This window comes from Mauremys reevesii, linkage group 22, assembly GCF_016161935.1.
Source record: "Mauremys reevesii isolate NIE-2019 linkage group 22, ASM1616193v1, whole genome shotgun sequence".
In the NCBI taxonomy this organism is placed as follows: domain Eukaryota; kingdom Metazoa; phylum Chordata; order Testudines; family Geoemydidae; genus Mauremys; species Mauremys reevesii.
In genome coordinates, this window is record NC_052644.1 from 22,361,647 (window position 1) to 22,382,017 (window position 20,371).

At 70.7% G+C, this 20,371-nt stretch overlaps 1 protein-coding gene across 2 annotated transcripts; it reads left to right on the top strand.

Moving 5' to 3' along the window:
• The first annotated feature begins 1,097 nt into the window (after nucleotides 1–1,097).
• POLD1 (DNA polymerase delta 1, catalytic subunit) lies at nucleotides 1,098–19,734 on the top strand. 2 transcript variants are annotated; one of them, XM_039509951.1, is made up of 27 exons: nucleotides 1,098–1,229; nucleotides 2,531–2,742; nucleotides 3,085–3,198; nucleotides 3,719–3,859; nucleotides 3,941–4,066; nucleotides 4,304–4,472; nucleotides 5,133–5,244; nucleotides 5,499–5,628; nucleotides 6,177–6,343; nucleotides 6,451–6,555; nucleotides 7,191–7,331; nucleotides 8,894–9,004; nucleotides 9,191–9,382; nucleotides 9,979–10,067; nucleotides 10,196–10,312; nucleotides 10,824–10,937; nucleotides 11,123–11,270; nucleotides 12,578–12,673; nucleotides 13,081–13,218; nucleotides 13,552–13,727; nucleotides 14,803–14,955; nucleotides 16,548–16,650; nucleotides 16,742–16,874; nucleotides 17,144–17,257; nucleotides 18,213–18,265; nucleotides 18,660–18,757; nucleotides 19,490–19,734. In XM_039509951.1, the coding sequence occupies exons 2-27, from the start codon at nucleotides 2,538–2,540 to the stop codon at nucleotides 19,584–19,586; spliced, it is 3,342 nt and encodes a 1,113-aa protein (XP_039365885.1). In that variant the 5' UTR covers nucleotides 1,098–1,229; nucleotides 2,531–2,537; the 3' UTR covers nucleotides 19,587–19,734. The 2 variants fall into 2 exon arrangements, with proteins under 2 accessions (XP_039365885.1, XP_039365886.1); XM_039509952.1 differs by having other exon boundaries at nucleotides 11,123–11,198.
• Nucleotides 19,735–20,371: the final 637 nt, after the last annotated feature.

A 20,371-nucleotide genomic window follows, 5' to 3' on the forward strand; every position in this document is an offset into this window, starting at 1 on the left:
CGGGGCAGCAGGCCTGGGAGTTGTGGGGGCAGGAGTTGGGCAGAAGGGGGCCTGGCAGATGGGGGGGGGGGGGAGACAAAAGCCGGGTTCCGGGTTGCCTTGGGGGGCTACCCGCCCAGAGCCGGGAAAGGGGGTGTGTGGGGGGGGGACTCCCCCATGGAGTGGGGCTGGGCGGGGGGGGCGGGGAGTCCCTGAGGGGGGCGGGGCCGGGCGACATGACCCCATGGGGCGCTGGGCTGGGAGGTGACTCCTCCATGGGGCTGGGCTGGGGCGGTGAGTCCCTGAGGGTGGTGGGGGCCGGCGACATGATTCCTCCATATGGGGGCTGGGCTGGGGCGGTGAGTCCCTGAGGGTGGCGGGGGCCGGGCGACATGATTCCTCCATGGGGGGGCTGGGCGGGGGGGGACGGGGAGTCCCTGAGGGTGGCGGAGGCCGGGGCGACATGACCCCCATGGGGGCGCGGGGCTGGGGCGGTGACTCCTCCGGGGGGGGGGCTGGGCGGGGGGGGGCGGGGGCTGGGGTGACATGACTCCCCCATGGAGGGGGGGGCTGGACTAGGCTGTCCTGAGGGCTGGTGACTTTCCCCTGTTGGGGAGGGGGGGGGCTGGTGAGGTGCATGATGGGAGGTGTCCTCTTTCGCAATGGACCGAAACTGGCACCCCCACCAATTTTTGCCACACTCAAAATGGCGTCTAGCGGGTGCCAGACAGTTACGCCTGCGTAGTGTGAGCGCCCGCGGCTGCCACATTCAACATGGCAGTCGGACGCGGTGTCCCTACTACGCATGTGCGGTTGATATCAACGGGCTCGGTTGCCGCAATCAACATGGCCCTCGTCGGCCACACCCAACATGGTGGACCTCCCGCGCAGGCGCTTTGTTGTCCCCACAGCGCGCCGCATTCACTATGGCGGTATCTCCGTTGCGCATGCGTACTCATCGCACAGGAGGCGTCTCCTCCGCCCCTCTCAAGATGGCCGAGGCTTTGCACATGCGCTCTGTGGTCTCTGGACACCCCGCCCCTGGCGCCTTGTCGCGCGGGCGCTCTCCACGCGCCCCGTGACTCGCTCAGGGTGGCAACCGGAAGCGCCCGGCTCAGGGGTGGCGCGTGGAGGCGGCGGCGGCCAATGGGAGGAGGGTTGCCATGGGAACGGGGGGGGGCGGGGCTCAACGGTCACCGCCCCCCCGCCTGTGTTGGCGGGAGAGTCGGAGACTGACTGAGCGGCCTGAGGTGAGCGGGGGGAGGCTTGGGGGGCCATGGGGGGAGGGAGGAGGAGGTGGGGGCTATGGAGGGAGGCTGGGGGATCCATGGGGGAGGGAGGAGGAGGTGGGGCTATGGAGGGAGGCTGGGGGGATCCATGGGGGAGGGAGGAGGAGGAGGAGGAGGTGGGGGCTATGGAGGGAGGCTGGGGGATCCATGGGGGAGGGAGGAGGAGGAGGTGGGGGCTATGGAGGGAGGCTGGGGGATCCATGGGGAGGGAGGAGGAGGAGGAGGTGGGGGCTATGGAGGGAGGCTGGGGGATCCAGGGGAGGAGGAGGAGGAGGTGGGGGCTATGGAGGGAGGCTGGGGGGATCCACGGGGGAGGGGAGGAGGAGGAGGTGGGGGCTATGGAGGGAGGCTGGGGGATCCATGGGGAGGGAGGAGGAGGAGGTGGGGGCTATGGAGGAGGCTGGGGATCCATGGGGAGGGAGGAGGAGGAGGAGGAGGTGGGGGCTATGGAGGAGGCTGGGGGGATCCATGGGGGAGGAGGAGGAGGAGGTGGGGGCTATGGAGGGAGGCTGGGGATCCATGGGGAGGGAGGAGGAGGAGGAGGTGGGGGCTATGGAGGGAGGCTGGGGGATCCATGGGGAGGAGGGAGGAGGAGGTGGGGGCTATGGAGGGAGGCTGGGGGATCCATGGGGAGGGAGGAGGAGGTGGTGGGGGCTATGGAGGGAGGCTGGGGGATCCATGGGGGGAGGGAGGAGGAGGAGGTGGGGGCTATGGAGGGAGGCTGGGGGCCGTTGGGGGCGTGGGAAGTTGGGGAGGAGGGAGGGGTTGGGAGCTATGGAGGAGCGGGAAGGATGGAGGGACCAGGGGTGGGGAAAGGTGGGGGCTGTGGAGGGCCATGGGGAGCCATTGGGGGCAGGGGAAGGAGGTGAGGGCTACAGGGGTGATGGGGACCCCTGGGGTGTGGGGAGGCTGGTGGGGAGCCATGGAGGGAGAGGGGAGGTTTTGGGGAGCCGTGCAATGGGGAACAGCATTAGCAGTAGGGCTGGGAGTGTGGGGAGGGAGGGTAATGGCTGGGGATATGGAGTAGGGCAGATTGGTGGGGAGTTACTGGTTGGGGATGTAGTTTGGTGGGTGGGACATAAAGCGGGGGCTGGGGTGGCGGTGGGGGCAAGGCTGGGTGTGGGGCAGTGGGGGGTTGGCTGGGCGGGGGGAGCGACCGAGTATGGGGTGGGGCAGGTGACTGGGTGAGAGGTGGCTCAGGCTGGAGGTGTGGGGCGCACCCTGGGGGGGGTCTCTGCTCACCCCATCTCCCCGCCCCCCAGAGCCAGGATGGAGTCCAAGCGGAAGGTGCCCGTGGTGGGGGCTGGCGAGGGGGACCCCGCTCCGGCCCCACGGAAGCGGCCCAAGGGGGCCGACTGGGAGGACGACGGCCCCTCGCACTTCGAGGAGGAGCTGGCCCTGCTGGACGAGGTGGAGGCCGAGATGGCGCTGGAGATGAAGGAGTCGCAGCCGGCCCCTGACACGGTGCCCCTGGGTGAGACGTGGAGCTGACCCCAGTGCAATGCCGGGGAGCCTCAGTAGGGGGTGCTGTGCTGTGGGAGGGGGGCTCGTGGGGGGCGCGGTGCTGCGGGGAGAGGGGGATCGGCGGGGGTGCCGTGGGGACCAGGATAGGGGGTGCAGCGGGGTGGGGGGCTTGTCGGGAGGCGCCAAGAGGAGCAGGGGTGTGGTGCTGCGGGGAGAGGGGCGGGAAGTGGGGTGCCAGGGGAGGCGGGAAGGGGGCGCTGCGGGAGGTGGGAAGCGGGGTGCTGCAGGCAGCAGATGGCTTGGCTTGGGGGACACCTTAGACCCGTCTGATGCCTGTTTCCTTCCCCCTCAGGGAGCCTGATCTCCTCCGTGGGGAACCCCAAGTGGCAGAGGCCCCCACCCCCCAGGATAAACCCTACCCAGGACGCGCTCTGCTTCCAGCAGGTGGAGCTGGACTACTACGTGGGTGAGCCCCTGCCCCTGCCCCCGCTCCCCCCAGTGAGCTGGGGGGGCACTAGTGGGTTAAAGCAGGGTGCCTGGGAGCCAGAACTCCTGGGTTCTCTCCCCACCTCAGGGAGGGGACGGGGCCTGATGGGTAGAAGCAGGGGGTGGGGGGAAGGGAGCCAGGACACCTGGGATCTCTCCCCGGCTCTGGGAGGGGAAGCAGGTCCAGTGGGTTAGAGTGGCTGGGGAGGGGGCCCTGCAGCCAGGACTCCTGGGTTTCTTTGCTGGCTCGGCCCTGGCTGTGCCTTCTCCCCGCTGTGGGGATTCACGACCCCCTGGCTCCAGTCTGGCTGGGCTGGTTAATTGGTGTCGTGGGTCGATCTCTGCCCCGCTGGGAACCCCGGGGATTCTGGGGTGCGGCTGCTTTCGGGGTTGGGGGGAGCTCTCTGGGGCTGCTGGGCTGTTCCCTGACTGGGGGCCTGGTGCCTGTGCTGGGGGTGGGAGGTTGGGGGGCTCCGTCTCTGACCCTGTCCCTTCCCCAGGCGTCTCTGTGCCAGGCATGCCCGGCGCCACCCAGGGCCCAGTGCCCATTCTCCGGATGTTCGGCGTCACCGCAGCCGGGAACAGCGTCTGTTGCCACATCCACGGCTTCGCCCCCTACTTCTACGTGCCCGCCCCGGCCGGTGAGTTGCCTCCTGGTGTGGGGAGGGGAGTGGGCAGCTGTCCGAGCCCCCTCTGACCCCCTGCCCCATCTCTGCCCCCAGGCTTCCAGCCCCAGCACCTGAGTGACTTCCAGCGGGAGCTGAACGGGGCCGTGCTGCGGGACCTGCGCTCCAACCGGGAGGGGCTGAGCCGGGCTGTGCTGGCCGTGGAGATGTGCAGCAAGGAGAGTGAGTGTGTGTGTGTGTGTGGGGGGTCTGGGATGGGGGGCAGGCTGGGAGCTTCCCCCCCCAGTCATGGGTGGCGTGAGGGGTCCCCGGGCTTGGGGAGCAGGGGTTGGGGGAGTCGTGCCCATCTGACCTGACCCCTGGGGGTGTGGAGCAGGGAGGGGTGAGGGATGTGGGAGTGTGTTGGGGGGGGGGGTGCCCATCTGATTTCTCTTCTCCTCCCCCCCCCCCCCCCCGCAGGCATGTACGGGTACCACGGGCAGCGCCGCCTGCCTTTCCTGAAGGTGACCCTGGCGCTGCCACGGCTGGTGGCGCCTGCCAAGCGGCTGCTGGAGCAGGGGCTGCGCTGCGAGGGGCTGGGCGTGCTGGGCTACCCGGCCTACGAGGCCAACATCGACTTCGAGATCCGGTAGGGGCGCCCCCCCCCCCACGCCTGCAATACCGAGCCCCTGCCATGCGCCACCTCCCCACCCCCCTCCGCACGCATGACATGCCAGGCCCCTGCCACACGCCACCTGCCCCGCCCCACCATGCCAGGCCCCCGCACGCCTGCCCCGCCGGGCCCCTGCCACGTGCTGCATCCCCCCCGCGACCTGCCAGGCCCCCCACCTGCGCCTGCCCCGCCGGGCCCCCGTCCCAGCCCCCCTGACTGTTTTGCACCCCGGGGGTGGGGGAGCCATGCCCCCCTCACCCAGTCGGGGCGGCTGGTCCTGGATCCCTCCGCACTGGGTCCCAGTCCCCCCATTCCACCCCCAGGCATTGGGCCCTCCTCATCTGCCTCCTGCATTGGGGCCGCCCCCGCTCCCCCACCGATCCTGGGCCCCCTCCTCTGCCTCCTGCCTTGGTGTGGGGCCTCTCCTCCTCTCCCCCACCCCATGCCTTGGGGTGGGGTCCCCCATCCCAGTCCTCCCCATGCACTGTGGCCCTCTCCCCCATCTGCCCCCCATGCAGCCCTCTGGCTGCCCCATCTGCTCCCCAGCCTGGGTCCTGACCCCTCCCTCAGCATTGGGTCCTGCCCCCTGCTTTGTCCCCACCCCCCCACCCTGGCTCACTCGTTCTCCCCACCCAGGTTCATGGTGGACCGGGACGTCGTGGGCTGTAACTGGATTGAGCTGCCCCCTGGCAAATACCGGCTGCGCCCCGAGCAGCTCACGGGGGAGCCCCCCAAGGAGCTGGCCAAGGTACCCCCGTGGGGTGGATCTGTGCGGGGAGTGTCTCCAGTGGGGGGGTCTGTGGGCAGGGCGTGTAGTGCGAGGGGTCTCTGGCCTGGGTGTGGGGCACAGGGGGCCCAATGGAGTGGGGCTGCTGCCGCCAGGGTGGGAAGGAGCAGTTGGGGAGCTGTGGAAGATTTGGGGTTTGAGGTGTGGGGGCTCATGGGGCTGGGGTCGGGGTGCATAACCCCCCAGCTGACCCCCCACTTCCCCTTCCCCCCCAGGCCTCACTGTGCCAGCTGGAGGCTGACGTGGGCTGGGCAGATTTCATCAGCCACCCCCCCGAGGGCGACTGGCAGGGCATCGCCCCACTGCGGGTACTGAGCTTCGACATCGAGTGCGCCGGCCGCAAAGGTGGGGGGCAGCCCGGTGTGGTGGGGGGGAAGGGGGGAAGCTGGGGAGGGGGCTGCTGCAGATCCTTAGGTGAGACCCCTTGCCCTGCAGCCCCCGTGGGCCCTGGCAAGCCGGTCCCACAGAATCGCACCCCAGGGGTGGGGGAGCCATGTCGGGGCAGCTGGTCCTGAGCCCAAGGTGCAGTTATGAGGCCCAGGCACCAGGACGCCGCCTGCCTTGCAAGCAGACAGGCCTTTGCTACCTGCTAGGAACCAATGCAGCACATGGGGAAACTGAGGCACACACAGGCCTGGTCAAAATACTACAGAAAATTCCCACTGTGTCCCGGGGCGTAAGGGGCAGGGGAGTGGGGGCAGCCGGTGGGGCGGTTGGGGGCAGCAGGAGGTGAGGATGGCTGCCGGGGGAGTGGAGGGACGAGTGAGCTGGAGGCAGGCTGGGTCACAGTCAGCAGCGAAAGAGGCACTGCCATCATTAGGGGTCAGAGTGAACGCCGAGCTCCAGGCTCGCTGTGGACCCGCCCCCCTATCCGCTGCCCCCTCCGTCCCCAGGGATCTTCCCGGAGCCGGACAAGGACCCGGTGATCCAGGTGGCCAACATGGTGCTGCGTCAGGGCGAGCGCGACCCCTTCATCCGCAATGTCTTCACCCTCCAGAGCTGCGCCCCTATCGTGGGCTCCCAGGTGCTGTGCTACTCCCAGGAGGCTGAGCTCCTCAAGGTACTAGGAGCTAGGGGGCCCTGTTGGGGGGAGCAGGGGGGCATGAGGGGCCCGGGGCTGGGGGGGTCTCTGGCTGTCCCCCCCTGATCCCCTTTCATCTGTGGCAGGCCTGGGCGGAGTTTGTGAGGATCGTGGACCCTGATATCGTCACCGGCTACAACATCCAGAACTTCGACCTGCCCTACCTGCTGCAGCGTTCCCAGACCCTCAAGGTAGCGGGGACCCCACCCCCCATTACCCCCCGACCTCTCCACTGATCCCCAACAGCCCCCGCCCCCTCTCTGAACTGCGGGGACCCCCCACCAACCAGCCCTACCTGCTGCAGCGGTCCCAGACCCTCACGGTAGCGGGGACCCCGCCCGCCATGGCCCCCCGAGCCCTCCACTGACCCCCAACAGCCCTCGCCCCCTCTCTGAACTGCGGGGACCCCCCCACCAACCTGCCCTACCTGCTGCAGCGTTCCCAGACCCTCAAGGTAGCGGGGACCCTGCCCCCCATTGCCCCCGACCTCTCCACTGACCCCCAACAGCCCCCGCCCCCTCTCTGAACTGCGGGGACCCCCCACCAACCTGCCCTACCTGCTGCAGGCCCTCAAAGTAATGGGGACCCCACCCCCTGACCCGCAGCATGGGACCTGTCCCCCACCCTCCAGCCAGCGAGGGGGGTCAGGGTCCCCCCCGCCTGAGCCAGGTGCAGCCTGTGACAGTGCTGGGCGCCTGGGACGCCCCCTGCCCTGTGTGGGGGTGTTCCCTGGCCCTGCTTCGCTCCCCGTGTTCCCCAAGGAGCCCCACCCCCGGGCCTGACACCCCAGCTCACCCCCTTCCCCCCCCCCCCCCCCTTCCGGCAGGTTTCCACCTTCCCCTTCCTGGGCCGCATCCTCGGGCGCAAATCCCTCATCCGGGACTCGTCCTTCCAGTCCAAGCAGATGGGGCGGCGGGAGAACAAGGTCATCAACGCCGAGGGGCGCATCCAGTTCGACCTGCTGCAGGTGGGGCTGCGGGGCAGGGCGGGGCAGGGCGAGGGGGCTGGTTGGGGGGGTTGTGGGGACAGGGAAGAGGGTGTCTGGTTGAGGGGGGCTGTGGGGCGGGGCCGAGGGGGCTGGTTGGAGGGGCAGGGGGCTGTGCAGGGCTGGTTAAGGGAGCTGCGGGGCGGGGGGCTGCGAGGGGGGCTCTGGGGGGCTGGTTGGGGCGGGGGCTGCGAGGCGGGGGCGTCACGGGGGGTCACAGTCCGGGTGCTCGGGAACCGCTCTGAGCGAAGCCAGGCATTCAGGGCTCGGCGTCGGCGCTTCCTGGGTCCGACCGCGGCACGTTCAGCCCCCACGGTCACCCCACGGGCTCCCTGCTGCGAGCCCAGCGCCCCCCCGGACGGGGCCCCCGAGGAAACCTCACCCGCCCCCAAAGGGCCCTGCCCCCCCACCCCGCAGCCAGCCGGGACTCTCAGCCAGCGGTATCACCGCAGGGTTATTGGCCGACAGGAGCACAGCGTCGGGCAGAGCTGGGGAGCACAGACAGCAAAGTCCATCTTGGGGGGACCCAGAGCCTGGAGCCCTGGACTCTTTTCCCCCCACACACACACAATGTCCCAAACCAGGAGAGTGACCCCTTCCCGCAGCCCAGCCCCACCCCCGCCCGGTGCTCCTCTGTCAGAGACTCAGGACGTGGGCTCTCGGCTCGCTGGGGGGGGTGCCCCCTTCAGTGCACCAGTCGCTGGGGTCTCCGTCCTCCAGGCCATTGGCCGGGGTCCCAAGTTCCCTCTCCGGCCCTCTGTGCCCACAAACTCCCTCCCCCCTCCCCTCGTTAACCCGTAACACCCGGGGACACTGAGTCCCACCCCCTCCGCCTGGAACCCACTGGGAAACATGGAAAAACCTGGAAACCCCCCCACTTCATCACAGGGCCCCTCTCTCTACCGGCCTGGAACCGGTTGGTCAGGTCACTGGGGTCCTCTCTCCGCTGCCTTCCAAGCTGGGGCAGGCCCCTTGGTCACCAGTCGCTAGGGTCCCCCATCCCCAGGCCCTTGTCCGGGGGTCCCAGCTGCTAGGCGAGGTCACCCCTGGTCCTCTGCACCAACAAACCCTCTCCCACCACCTTGTTAAACACTCAGGGAAACTGAGGCGCGTACCGCGGTTCATGTACAAAGCCACAAAAATCCCCCCCCGCTCCGTCCTTTGTCCCTTTCCCGAGCCAGCGGCCACCTGGTCTTTGTTCTCCAGCACCCCGTTGATTCCAGCAGAGGCTGGGCCGGGCCGTGAGTCCTCAGGCTCCAGAGTGTCGGGCTATTGTCTGTGGCCAGGCGGCAGTACCATGCCTGCCTGCTAGGGGTCACTGCAGCACTCGGTCCCTTGTCCCACCGCCTCCATGGGGGAAACTGAGGCACCCACACACGGTATTCAGGGAAAACCTTAAGAACAGTCCCATTTCGTCGCTGGGCGGGAGCGAGCGGTGCCAGGGGGTGGGGTCTGTGGGTCAGTAATGAGGGGTACCGGTGGGGAGGAGCGCCGGGGGGTGGGGGCCGCGTGTCAGGGGTCTCATGGTCCCCCCCCCCCCCCAGGTGCTGCTGCGCGAATACAAGCTGCGTTCGTACACCTTGAACGCCGTCAGCTTCCACTTCCTGCAGGAGCAGAAGGAGGACGTGCAACACTCCATCATCACCGACCTGCAGGTGAGGGCGGGGCCTCTGCAGGTGAGGGCGGGGCCTCTGCAGGTGAGGGCGGGGCCTCTGCACGCCCCGCCCCTGCTCTCTCCCTCCCACCTGACGGGCCCACCCTGGGCTCCCCACACCTGACCCGGCTCGGCCCAGCCCCCCGCTGGGTCCCCAGCCCCCCGCCACCGTGTCCTGTCCCCCCAGAACGGGTCGGAGCAGACGCGCCGGCGCCTGGCCGTGTACTGCCTGAAGGACGCCTACCTGCCGCTGCGCCTGCTGGAGAAGCTGATGTGCGTCATCAACTACATGGAGATGGCGCGGGTCACCGGGGTGCCGCTGGGCTACCTGCTCTCCCGGGGCCAGCAGGTCAAGGTGGTGTCGCAGCTGCTGCGCCAGGTGAGGGGGGCCCCGGGGGGGGGGGTGTCTCGGGCTCGCCCGGCTGCGTCCGGCCCCTGGGAAGAGCCTCTGTCCGTGCGACGCCTTCTCGGGGGTCCAGCCCCAGCGCTGAGCCCCCAGCACCTGGCTCTGCCGCACGCCCCTCGGGGGTCCCCTCGCTCTGCCCCCCCTCCCCCGGGCTGCAGCCTGCAGGGACCCTCAGCCAGCGCAAGGGGGTGGTTATTGTACCTCCCGCCCCGGCCAGCTGGGTCTGTCCAGGCCCATGGCCTCCGGCTGCTCCCAGACGAGCCCCCCATCTCCAGGCTGTTGGCAGGGTCCCGGCTGCTGGGCAAGGTCACACCTGGCCCCCTGCGGTAACGACCCCCCCGCGCTGCCCCCTGTTATACACATAGCACACAGGGAAACTGAGGCACACACCGTGTTCATGCACAACGCTAAGAAAATCCCCCCACTTTGTACCAGGGCAGCTCCTGCCCAGGCAGGGGAGGGGGCCGTTGCGGAGGTGGGGGGCTGAGGGGGTTGGGGATCCTATGGCTGGATTTCTCCCCCCCCCCACACACACACACACAGGGCCCTGATGTCCCTACTCCCCACAGGCCATGAAGCAGGACCTGGTGATGCCCGTGGTGAAGTCAGAAGGGGGCGAGGACTACGCCGGTGCCACGGTCATCGAGCCTCAGATGGGGTGAGCGCGTGGGGGGATGCCGTGGGGAGGGGGGTGGGGTTGGTGGGTCTGCGGGCGGGGTCCCCATGGGGAATGGTGCTGGGAGGTTCTCGGGGTGGCACCAGGAGACAATAACCTTCTCGCCCCAGGTACTACGACGTGCCCATCGCCACGCTGGACTTCTCCTCCCGGTACCCCTCCATCATGATGGCTCACAACCTCTGCTACACCACGCTGCTGCAGCAGGGGGCGCCGGAGCGCTACGGGTGTGGGGTGGGGTGGGGAAGGGGAAGGGGGTTGGGTGAGGGGGGAGGGGGCTGTGGGGTGCTCTGTGCTACACGGGGGGGGGATGGGTTGCAGGGGGAGTGGGGGAGATGGCAGGGGGCTGGGCCATGAGGGGCAGGGGAAGTGGGGGGGGGGGCCTGTGCTACATGGGGGAGGTGGGGTGGGGAAGGGGGTGGGTGCCGGGGAGGGGCTGGGCTGTGGGGTCCCTGTGCTACACGGGGGGGAAGGGGAATGGGTTGCAGGGGGGTGGGGGAGATGCAGGGGGCTGGGCCGTGAGGGGCAGGGGGAGCAGGGGGCCCTGTGCCCCAGGGGGAGGGGGAGCAGGGTGGAGATGGGGACCCCCTCCCACGCCAGCTCTGGGGGAGCTGGGGCAGAGCAGAGCTGGGGTTGCCCCCCAGGCAGTGTCTGGGCTGGGGTTCTGCGAGGGGGAAGGGACAGGACGGTGGGGGGCCACCAGGGGTGTCCCTGAGCCCCCCCGCCATCTCCCCCCAGGCTGTCCCCCGAGGAGTTTATCCGCACCCCCACGGGCGACCTCTTCGTCAAGGCCTCCGTGCGCAAGGGGCTGCTCCCCGAGATCCTGGAGAGCCTGCTGGCCGCCCGCAAGAGGTGAGGGGGGGGGCTCGGCCGGGGGGGCGCAGGAGGTGCTGGGAAGGCGGCTGGCGGGGGGGCTGAGGGAGGCACTGGGATTGTGGGGCGGGGCCGGGGCTGCGTGGGGGGAACATGGGGGTCGCGGGGACTCGGCATTGGCCCCCCCCCCCCCCGCTGATGGCCTTGACCCCTCCCTGGCGCAGGGCCAAGGTGGAGCTGCAGCGGGAGACCGACCCCTTCAGGCGGCAGGTGCTGGACGGGCGGCAGCTGGCGCTCAAGGTCAGCGCCAACTCGGTGTACGGCTTCACCGGCGCCCAGGTGGGCAAGCTGCCCTGCCTGGAGATCTCCCAGGTGAGCCGGGGGGGGGCTGGGCTCCCTCCCCCTCCCCAGCCTGGGCCTGGGGGGATTTCCCAGCTGGGGCTGGCACTGCTGCCCCATTGTCTGTCCGGCTGGGGGGACTCAGGGACTTTCTGTGCCCAGCCCAGCTCCAGGGGCTTCCCTGGCACTTCCTCAATCCGCCCCCGGCCCAGCCAGGGTCAGAGCCGCGCCCACCACACCCCGCCCCGGCAGCGCTCCCGCCCCGGGCTTCCCGAACGCCGGGTGCTGGGCGCAGCCTGAGACGTCCTCACCAGCCGCGTCTGGGCTGGGTACACGGGGACCCCTCGCCCGGCGCTGGGACGCGGCCCCTCGGGTGGGGGCTGGGTACATGGGGACCCCTCATCCGGCGCTGGGACACGGCCCCTCGGGTGGAGGCTGGGTACATGGGGACCCCTCATCCGGCGCTGGGACGCGGCCCCTCGGGTGGGGGCTGGGTACGCGGGGACCCCTCGCCCGGCGCTGGGACGCAGCCCCTCGGGGGTGGGGCGCAAGGGCTGGGTACACAGGGCCCCCCTCACCCACTGCTGAAAATCTTTGCACAGCTTTGGGGTTGAAAGTTTCCAGTGCCCAGCGCCTCCTACTGCCCCCCGCCCCCCCCTTGCAGCCCAGCCCCCGTAGCGCCGCCCTGGGGCAGTGGGGCCAGGCCCCCGGCTGGGCAGAGGCCCCCTGCCTGAGTCTGTGGGGCCCCTGCACTGGCCAATCCCTGCTCAGCTCGGGACAGGGGCTGTGCTGGGCCCCGCCCTGCTTCCTGCAGGTACCGCTGCTCGGGGGGGGCTGGCACCGGAACAGGAGCCCTTTGTGTGTGAGTCAGGCCAGGCCATGTGCCCATCACATGGGGGCATGGGTAGGGGGTGAGGGGCACCGGCAGGGCTGGGCTGGCAGGGGGCTGTGGGTCGGGAGTGGGGGGCACTGGCAGGGCTGGGCTGGCAGGGGTCTGTGGGTCAGGAGTGGGGGGCACCGGCAGGGCTGGGGGTGGGGGATCTGGGCTGGCAGGGGCTGTGGGTCGGGAGTGGGGGCACTGGCAGGGCTGGGCTGGCAGGGTCTGTGGGTCAGGAGTGGGGCACCGGCAGGGCTGGGGTGGGGATCTGGGCTGGCAGGGGCTGTGGGTCAGGAGTGGGGGCACTGGCAGGGCTGGGGTGGGGATCTGGGCTGGCAGGGGGCTGCGGGTCGGGAGTGGGGGGCACTGGCAGGGCTGGGGGGGGGGCTCTGCAGTCGGGCCCGGGTGAGAGGGGGTCTCTTCCCCCCCCCAACCCCATTACCCCTGTGTGTCCCCCCCCCAGAGCGTGACGGGTTTTGGGCGCCAGATGATTGAGAAAACGAAGCAGCTGGTGGAGTCGAAATACACCCTGGCCAATGGGTACAGCGCCGACGCCAAGGTGAGGGGTCTGTGGGCTGGCTGGTGTGGGGCAGGGGCTCTTACCCCACTCCCCCACCCCCCTGGTGCTCCATGGGGACCTGGTGGGGGGGGTAGGTCTCTCACCCTGCCTGGCACCCCCCCGGTGGTGTATGGGGCCCCGGGCTGGGTTGGGGTGTGGGGGGGCTGGATCTCTCTCACCCCTCTGCCCCCCCCAGGTGGCGTACAGGGACCCAGGCTGGGTCGGGGGGGGGGGGCTGGATCTCTCTCACCCCTCGGCCCCCCCCCCCAGGTGGTGTATGGGGACCCGGGCTGGGTCGTGGGGGGCAGGGGGGGCTGGATTTCTCTCACCCCTCTGCCCCCCCAGGTGGTGTACAGGGACCCGGGCTGGGGGGGGGTGCTGGATCTCTCACCCCTCTGCCCCCCCAGGTGGTGTACGGGGACACGGACTCGGTGATGTGCCGCCTGGGGGTGCCCTCGGTGGCGGAGGCCATGCGCATCGGGCGGGAAGCCGCCACCTGGGTCTCCGGCCACTTCCCGCCCCCCATCAAGCTGGAGTTCGAGAAGGTGAGTGTGTGTGGGGGGGGGGTCATCTAACCCCCGACCACACAGGGCAGCGCCTCTGGAGCCTGGGGCTGGAGCCGTGCGTGGCCCTCGGGGGAGGACGGGGGGCGCAGGGCTCTGCAGTGGAGGGGGCCGGAGGGGCAGGTACGGGGGGCGCAGGGCTCTGCGGGGGGGGGCGGGTTCGGGGGGCGCAGGGCTCTGCAGGGGAGGTGGCTTGGGGGGGCGCAGGGCTCTGCAGTGGAGGGGGCCGGGGGGGCCGGTTCGGGGGGCGCAGGGCTCTGCGGGGAGTGGGGGGGGGGCTCGGCCGGGGGGTGCAGGCCTCCACCCTCACCCCAGGTGTACTTCCCCTACCTGCTGATCAGCAAGAAGCGCTACGCCGGGCTCTACTTCTCCTCCAGCGCCCGCGCCCACGACAAGATGGACTGCAAGGGCATCGAGACCGTGCGGCGCGACAACTGCCCCCTGGTGGCCAACCTCATCAACACCTGCCTGCGCAAGCTGCTCATCGACAGGTGGGGGGGGGCGAACCCAGGAGTCCTGGCTCCCGGCCCCCAGCCCCCCACTCCCCGCCCAGAGCTGGGGGCAGAACCCAGGAGTCCTGGCTCCCGGCCCCCAGCCCCCCACTCCCTGCCCAGAGCTGGGGGGAGAACCCAGGAGTCCTGGCTCCCGGCCCCCAGCCCCCCACTCCCCGCCCAGAGCTGGGGGGAGAACCCAGGAGTCCTGGCTCCCAGCCCCAGCCCCACTCCCGCCCAGAGCTGGGGCAGAACCCAGGAGTCCTGCCCCCCCCCTCCAACCACTGGGCCCCACTCCCCTCCCAGAGCTGGGGAGAGAACCCAGGAGTCCTGGCTCCCAGCCCCATTGCTCTAACCAGCCAGGTGGAGAACCCAGGAGTCCTGGCTAGAGCTGGGAGTCCTGGCTCCCAGCCCCAGGCCCCCGCTCTAACCACTATCCCCACTCCTGCCCAGAGCTGGGAGAACCCAGGAGTCCTGGCTCCCAGCCCCCAGGCCCCCCCGCTCTAACCACTATCCCCCACTCCCTGCCCAGAGCTGGGGGGAGAACCCAGGAGTCCTGGCTCCCCGCCCCAGGCCCCGCTCTAACCACTATCCCCACTCCTCTCCCTGAGCTGGGAGGGAACTCAGGAATCCTGACCCCCAGCCCCGCTCTAACCACTATCCCCACTCCTCCCAGAGCTGGGAGAGAACCCAGGAGTCCTGCGCCGCCCCCGCTCCAACCACTGGGCCCCACTCCTCTCCCTGAGCTGGGAGGGAACTCAGGAATCCTGACCCCAGCCCCCTCCCAACCACTATCCCCCACTCCCCTCCCAGAGCTGGGGGGAGAACCCAGGAGTCCTGGCTCCCAGACCCATTGCTCTAACCACTAGATCTCACTTCCCTCTCATAGCCAGGTGGAGAACCCAGGAGTCCTGGTTCCCTGCCCCCCCCCAGCTCTATCCACTAGGCCCCACTCCCCTTCCAGAGCCAGGGAGAGAACCCAGGCGTCCTGGCTCCCGCCCCCTGCTCTAGCCCCAGCCCCTCCCCCGGCTGCTGGGGGAACCCAGGCGTCCTGCTCTGACCCGGCGTCCGGCAGGGACCCGGCGGGCGCGGTGGCCCACGCCAAGGAGGTGATCTCGGACCTGCTGTGTAACCGGGTGGACATCTCCCAGCTGGTGATCACCAAGGAGCTGACCCGCACGGCCCACGAGTACGCCGGCCACCAGGCCCACGTGGAGCTGGCCGAGAGGTGAGACCCCTGGGGCCGGGCCCCACCCAGCAGCCGGGTCTCGCTGGGGCCCCAGCCCTGCAGCTGAGCCCCCCCGCGGGGAGCTCCCTGGGGGGGGGCGCTGAGGCGTGACCCAGGGGAAAGGCAGAAATAGCTGCCCCGGCCCACCTGCGCCGGCCCCGGCCCCACCCCTGAAACAGCCCCGGCACTTCCGGGGGCCTCCGCCGCCTGGCCGGGGGGGCGGGGCAGCAGCAAGCGGGCGCCCAACCCTCCCCCCCCCGCTAGCCCAGCCCTGCCCCCCTCCCCCCGCCCTGCCGGTGCCCCTCACTCCCAACCCGCAGCCCCCTGCCAGCCCAGCCCTGCCCCCCGCAGCCCCGCTGGTGCCCCTCACTCCCGACCCGCACCCCCTGCTAGCCCAGCTCTGCACCCACCAGCCTTGCCGGTGCCCCTCACTCCCGACCCGCAGCCCCCTGCTAGCCCAGCCCTTCCCCCCTAGCCCTGCCGGTGCCCCTCACTCCCGACCCGCAGCCCCTGCTAGCCCAGCCCTGCCCCCTCCCCAGCCCCACCGGTGCCCCTCACTCCCGACCTGCAGCCCCTGCTAGCCCAGCCCTGCCCCCAGCCCTGCCGGTGCCCCTCACTCCCGACCCGCACCCCCTGCTAGCCCAGCTCTGCACCCACCAGCCTTGCCGGTGCCCCTCACTCCCGACCTGCAGCCCCTGCCAGCCCAGCTCTGCCCCCCCAGCCCTGCCGGTGCCCCTCACTCCCGACCTGCAGCCCCTGCTCACCCAGCTCTGCCCTCCTCCCCCAGCCCCGCCGGTGCCCCTCACTCCCGACCCGCAGCCCCTGCCAGCCCAGCCCTGCCCCCGCCAGCCCTGCCGGTGCCCCTCACTCCCGACCCGCAGCCCCTGCTAGCCCAGCCCTGCCCCCCCACCCAGCCCTGCCGGTGCCCCTCACTCCCGACCCGCAGCCCCTGCCCGCCCAGCCCTGCTCCCCCAGCCCCGCTGGTGCCCCTCACTCCTGACCTGCAGCCCTGCTAGCCCAGCTCTGCACCCACCAGCCTTGCCGGTGCCCCTCACTCCCGACCCACAGCACCCTGCCAGCCCAGCCCTGCCCCCACCAGCCCCACGGTGCCCCTCACTCCTGACCCGCAGCCCCTGCCAGCCCAGCCCTGCCCCCTCCCCAGCCCCGCCAGTGCCCCTCACTCCCGACCCGCAGCCCCTGCTAGCCCAGCCCTGCCCCCCGCAGCCCCGCTGGTGCCCCTCACTCCTGACCCGCAGCCCCCTGCCAGCCCAGCCCTGCCCCCCTCCCCCCGCCCTGCCGGTGCCCCTCACTCCCGACCCGCAGCCCCTGCTAGCCCAGCCCTGGGCTCCCCCCAGCCCTGCCGGTGCCCCTCACTCCCGACCCGCAGCCCCTGCTCGCCCAGCCCTGGCCCCCCCCACCCTGCCGGTGCCCCTCACTCCCGACCCGCAGCCCCCTGCCAGCCCAGCCCTGCCCCCCGCAGCCCTGCCGGTGCCCCTCACTCCCGACCCGCAGCCCCGCTGGTGCCCCTCACTCCCGACCCGCAGCCCCTGCTCGCCCGGCCCCAGTCCTGTTCTCACCCCCAATCTCCGCAGGATGCGGCGGCGGGATCCGGGCAGCGCCCCCAGCCTGGGCGACCGCGTCCCCTACGTCATCGTGAGCGCGGCCAAGGGGGTGGCGGCCTACCTGAAATCGGAGGTGAGTGGGGGGGGGCTGGGGGAGGGGAGCGTTGGCAGATGGGGGGGTCCGTGCTGCCCCTCTGCTCTGACCCCCCCCGCCCCCCTTGCAGGACCCCATCTACGTGCTGGAGAACAACATGCCGATCGACACCCAGTACTACCTGGAGCAGCAGCTGGCCAAGCCCCTGCTCCGCGTCTTCGAGCCCATCCTGGGCGAGGGCCGGGCCGAGAGCGTCCTGCTGCGTGAGTGCCCCCGCTGCCCCGCGGCGCCCCGGGCCCCGCTGCCCCCGGTGCCCCCACCCCGCAGCCCCTGCTCCGCGTCTTGAGCCCATCCTGGGCGGGGCCGGGCTGAGTGTCCTGCTGCGTGAGTGCCCCCGCTGCCCCCGCTGCCCCCACGGTGCCCCCGCTGCCCCCGGCGCCCCCACTGCCTCCTGGGACGTGCTCGGCCCCCGTCTCCGGGCTGGGGGGCCTGAGCGTTGGGGGGCCCGGCCCTGACCCGTCTCTCCCCGCAGGAGGGGAGCACACGCGCTGCAAAACCGTCCTCACCTCCCGGGTCGGGGGGCTCATGGCCTTCGCCACCAAACGCAGCACCTGCCTGGGCTGCCGGGCCAGCCTGCCCCACCACGGTGAGTCGGTGTCCCCCCTTGGGGGCCCCCACGTCCCCCTGCCCCACCACGGTGAGTCGGTGTCTCCCCTTGGGGGCCCCCGTGTGCCCCGCCCCCACGTTGTGTGACCCCCTGACCCCCACGTCCCCCTGCCCCACCACGGTGAGTTGTTGTCCCCCCTTGGGGGCCCCCGTGTGCCCCGTCCCCACGTTGTGTGACCCCCTGACCCCCACATCCCCCTGCCCCACCACGGTGAGTCTCCTCCCATGCACCTCCCCAGCCCTCGCCCCCCGGGATACCCCCGCGTCCCCCTGCCCCACCACGGTGAGTTACCAGCCCTGTGTCTCCCCTGTCCCCCCCAGCCCATCCTGCCCCCTACGGTGACCCCCCCATGCCAAGTTAACCCCCCAGCCGGCCGAGCCCCCGCTGCCCCCCCGTCAGAGCATGTGATAACCCTCCCCCACATCCCTGCCCGGGTGGGGTGGGCGGGGAGCTGGTGGTTCCGGGCCAGCGGGTGGCGCAAGATCCTGTGGGGCGGGGGGTGGGGGGGTGTCTCCAGGGTGTTGTAACCGGAGAAAAGCCCCGTGCCAGGTTCTCCAAACTCCCCTGCCCCCCACCCGGTGACCTCTGAGTCCCTCGGGGGTCCCCACACCGAGCCTGAGTCCTGCTGAGAGCCCCCGCCCCCCCCAGGGTAACCTGAGTGCTGCTGGGGGACCCTGAGCCCCCTGCCCCCCAAGTAACCTCTGAGTCCCACTGGGGGTCCTCACCCCAAGCCTGAGTCCCCCTGCCCTCCTGCTGGGGACCGAGTGCTGCTGGGGACCGTAACCTGAGTCCCACTGGGGGTCCCCCCTCCCACCGGGGGCAGAGCTGGGAGGCTGCTGGGGCTGGGGGGGCTAGTGGGAGCCCCAGGGTCAGTGGGGAGGGGTTGGGTCCGGGGGGGCCCTGGAGGGCGGGTCGCTGACGTGTCTCCCCACAGGCGCGGTGTGTAAGTTCTGTGTGGGGCACCAGTCAGAACTGTACCAGAAGGAGGTGAGTTGGGGGGCAGGTATGGGTCTCACCATGGCCGGGGGGGGGGGTCAGCAAACATGCTGTGGGGCTGGGACAGGCCTATGCGTCTGCTGGTTAAAGCATGGAGGAGGGCAGGGAGCCAGGACGCCTGGGTTCTCTCCCTGGCTCTGGGAGGGGAGTGAGGGATAGTGGTTAGAGCAGGGAGCCAGGGCGCCTGGGTTCTCTCCCTGGCTCTGGGAGGGGAGTGAGGGATAGTGGTTAGAGCAGGGGGGCAGGGAGCCAGGATGCCTGGGTCCTGTGCCAGCCTTGAGGTGAAGGCTGCAGGCCCAGCCCCTGTTCTGAGGTGGGGGGGGGCTGCATATTGGGGGAGATGCCCTGTCTAACCCCCCCCCCCGGATTCCCCCCTCCCCCCCAGATCTCTCATCTCTCGGCGCTGGAGGAGAAGTTCTCTCGGCTCTGGACCCAGTGTCAGCGCTGCCAGGGCAGCCTGCACGAGGACGTCCTGTGCACCAGGTATGGCGCCGGGGCAGGAGGTACGGGGCGACAGGGCTGGCCAGGCCCTGGGGGCAGGCAGGGATGGTTGGGGGGCTGGCCAGGCTCGGGAGGGCAGGAAGGTTCTGGGGCGGCGGGGGCAGGCAGGGATGGTTGGGGCTGGCCAGGCCCTGGGGGCAGGCAGGGATGGTTGGGGGCGGGGGCTGGCCAGGCTCAGGGAGGGCAGGAAGGTTCTGGTGGGGCGGGGGAACAGGCAGGGATGGTTGGGGGGGGCTGGCCAGGCACGGGGCGGGCAGGAAGGTTGTGGGGGCGGGGACAGGCAGGGATGGTTGGGGGCTGGCCAGGCCCTGGGGGGGCAGGACGGTACTGGGGGGGGCAGGCAGGGACGGTCGGGAGTGGGGCAGGCGGGTGCTCTGCTCCCAGCCCCTCCCTCGGCGCAGCCGGTTCCCACGGGAGCCGGGGGCTGAAATATGGTTTTATGCCCCGGCCCCCCCGCCCCCCCCGGGCGTTTACAGCCGCTTATCGGGTTGCGTAAACAGCCGGCTCCCACGGGGGGGGCCGGGGGGGTGGGAACGGCCGGGCCCCGGCTGGCGTCTTTATAACCCCATAAATCCAGCACCTGCCGCAGCGGCCTCCCGCCCCCCCCCCCCCCGCTGCAGGGGGTGGGGCTCAGTTCATCCCGAGCACCCCAAAAATCTCCCTCCACGGGTCCCCCCCTTGTGCACTGACACCCCCCTTCTCTCCCCCCCCCAGCCGGGACTGCCCCATCTTCTACATGCGCAAGAAGGTGCAGAAAGACCTGGATGACCAGGAGCGGCTGGTGGCTCGATTCGGGCCCCCCACGTGGTGACCGGGGCCCCCCCCCGGCAGGGGGGCAGGACATGGGGGGCTCAGCCCCTCCCTCGCCAAGGGAGGTTCCCCGGGCGGGGCTGGGGGGGGGCCATCGGGAGCTTTGTAATTTTCTATTTTCTACCTGGAATAAAGACTCTTATTTTCAATGCTGGGAAATTCTCCTGGTTTATGGGGCATCAGGACTCCTGGGTTCTCTCCCCGGCTCTGGGAAGGGGAGTGGGGTCTAGTGGTTAGAGCGGGGGTGGCTGGGAACCAGGACTCCTGGGTTCTCTCTCCGGACTCCACCTAGGCCCCTCCCCCATAGAATGAGGAGGGTGAAGCCCCACAGGGAGTTTGGGAACTCATCTCCCCCCCCACCTGCCTCCCTCTCACCTGCAGCTGGGTGCCAGCCTGCCCCATAGCACCCCCCCACCCCAGGGCTGCTGGGGGAGCTCCTCCCTCCGCCCCCCTCCTTCCCTGCCCGGGCTGCAGCACTGGGCTCACCCCCCCGTGCCCCCCAGCAGGCCCCCCCCACATGCCGGATTCAATGTGATGTTGGGGGGAGATAAGGGGCAGCCGATAAAAGCTCCTTTCGCAAGTGATTCACGTGAGCTCACGAGGGGGGCTGAGCTCATGGGAGGTGCAGCCACCTCTGGGGTGGGGTGCGGGGCTGGTTACATGGGGACCCCTTGCCGGGACCCCTCTGGGGTGGGGCGGGGGGGCTGGTTACACAGCCATTTGGGACAGGAAGTGAAGGAGAATCCCACATCCTGGTGTCACCCCACCCCCAGTCCCCAGAGCTGG

What these genes read in the sequence shown, in the direction of transcription:
- POLD1 (XM_039509951.1), top strand. Translation starts at nt 2,538, where the DNA reads ATGGAGTCCAAGCGGAAGGTGCCCGTGGTGGGGGCTGGCGAGGGGGAC. An exon ending in CGCAAGCTGCTCATCGACAG is followed by an intron (nt 13,728 to 14,802) that starts GTGGGGGGGGGC and finishes GGCGTCCGGCAG; the next exon opens with GGACCCGGCGGGCGCGGTGG. An exon ending in GGCCAGCCTGCCCCACCACG is followed by an intron (nt 17,258 to 18,212) that starts GTGAGTCGGTGT and finishes GTCTCCCCACAG; the next exon opens with GCGCGGTGTGTAAGTTCTGT.